General features: G+C 29.9%; 1 protein-coding gene across 1 annotated transcript; it reads right to left on the minus strand.

Moving 5' to 3' along the window:
• Positions 1 to 210: 210 nt before the first annotated feature.
• LOC139432074 (uncharacterized) lies at positions 211 to 789 on the minus strand. The gene is made up of 3 exons (XM_071200412.1): positions 652 to 789; positions 380 to 578; positions 211 to 329 (listed from the first exon to the last, which is right to left on the minus strand). Exons 1-3 carry the CDS (start codon positions 787 to 789, stop codon positions 211 to 213), a joined length of 456 nt encoding a protein of 151 aa, XP_071056513.1.
• Positions 790 to 1,605: the final 816 nt, after the last annotated feature.

Raw genomic sequence — 1,605 nt, forward strand, 5'->3', positions numbered from 1 at the left:
CAACACACGACATTTACTTTTCCTAAGGTTTTGTCGGTTCCATGTGGTCCAATTGTTGTTAACTTCTGTTGGTTTATGTAATTCAACTGATTGATTTTTGACAATTTCTTGTTGTACGAGTTCTTCTATAACTAATTGTACTTTACGCTACTCAGTGTTGGCATCCACTGGTGTAGAAGACAACACTTTATTATGTAAGAAAACTGGTGTTCAAAATTGATGTTCTTTTACATCAATTTCTGCAACCTCCGTTAAAACTAAATTACAATTAGGTACGGAATCAGAATCGTACATAGATGGTAACCCTTCTACACTTAATAATATGAGCCCTAAAAGAATAAAATTATCTCCTTCAAATATCATTTAAAATAAATTTTACCTTTGATTCTTTCTTCAATAGATGTGAGCATTATTTCTTTTTGAAGCCCTCCACCATTTCCCATCGCGTTTTGTCGAATTTGAGCACATTTACTTCTCACTTGTTTCTTTAACATATCATACTTGGCTATAACGCCTTTTGCATCCAAAAGGCAAATTCCAGTTACCACCGTTAGTCCGAGGGCTATTTCTATCCAGATCTATCAAAAGGATTTACATAAATATATTCTTTACCATCACATTTTAACGTACAATAATACGAGATATACATACTTTTTGCTTTCCTTGCCATGTAACTGCATCACATTTTTTGCTTTCTATTACGTTTTTATGTTTGATAACAAATTCAAGAAGATGTTCGCATTCTTCTTTGGTGAAATTGGTGGTTCGTCGCCTTTTCTCAGTCTCCATTTCCAAATTTTAATTTTAAGGTTAGAACAGGTTAGAATATCGTCACAATACCTAATAGTAGGTCTTTAACCACATAGAGCTATCAATTTAATCAAAGTTTTCTTAACTATGAGATAAATGGAGGTGGTAGTATCCACCATCCATCTACGAGATAAATTGTATCTTATAGATAGCTTAACTGACAGATAGCATTGGTTTGGTAGTAACGGGCCTTGACAAATTAAAATGTAAATAGGAAAATTGCGGTAGAAAACATTTATTATATATAAATATAAAAAATATAAATAAAAAGTTAATACAATAAAAAAATTTATTATGAGTCAAAAATATCAATTTTTTCGGATTTATTAGTGGTTTGTTTATTTAATAAATTAAGTTTCTTACATTCTAAAAATAGCTGTTTTTTGACTAAAATATCTAGAAAAGATTCTAAGTGATTTTCGGAATTTACAAAATGGTGGTCAAACTCTTATTTTTACAGGATGTTTAAAATTTTTTTCACTAAACGTTACCTCATGTATCTTTTATACAAATAATTGTGAATGTGTAATCGAAACTGAATTAGCGATGTGAATGTTATACTTTTACAAATTTCTGACGGTACATTTAAGGACATATTGTTAACCCATTAATGTACACTATTTTTATTGTGCAAAAATTTACTTTTTGTGTGCAATTTGTAACAAATATCACCTCTTAAATACTAAAAAAAATATGCAAAAAAATCAAACTGTATACATAACTTAGTAACGTCAGGGGTCGTTAACGACCCTCTGGGAACATAGGTATAGAATAAAAATAGACTATTACATTTTT

Source organism: Onthophagus taurus, chromosome 11 (genome assembly GCF_036711975.1).
Source record: "Onthophagus taurus isolate NC chromosome 11, IU_Otau_3.0, whole genome shotgun sequence".
Lineage (NCBI taxonomy): Eukaryota > Metazoa > Arthropoda > Insecta > Coleoptera > Scarabaeidae > Onthophagus > Onthophagus taurus.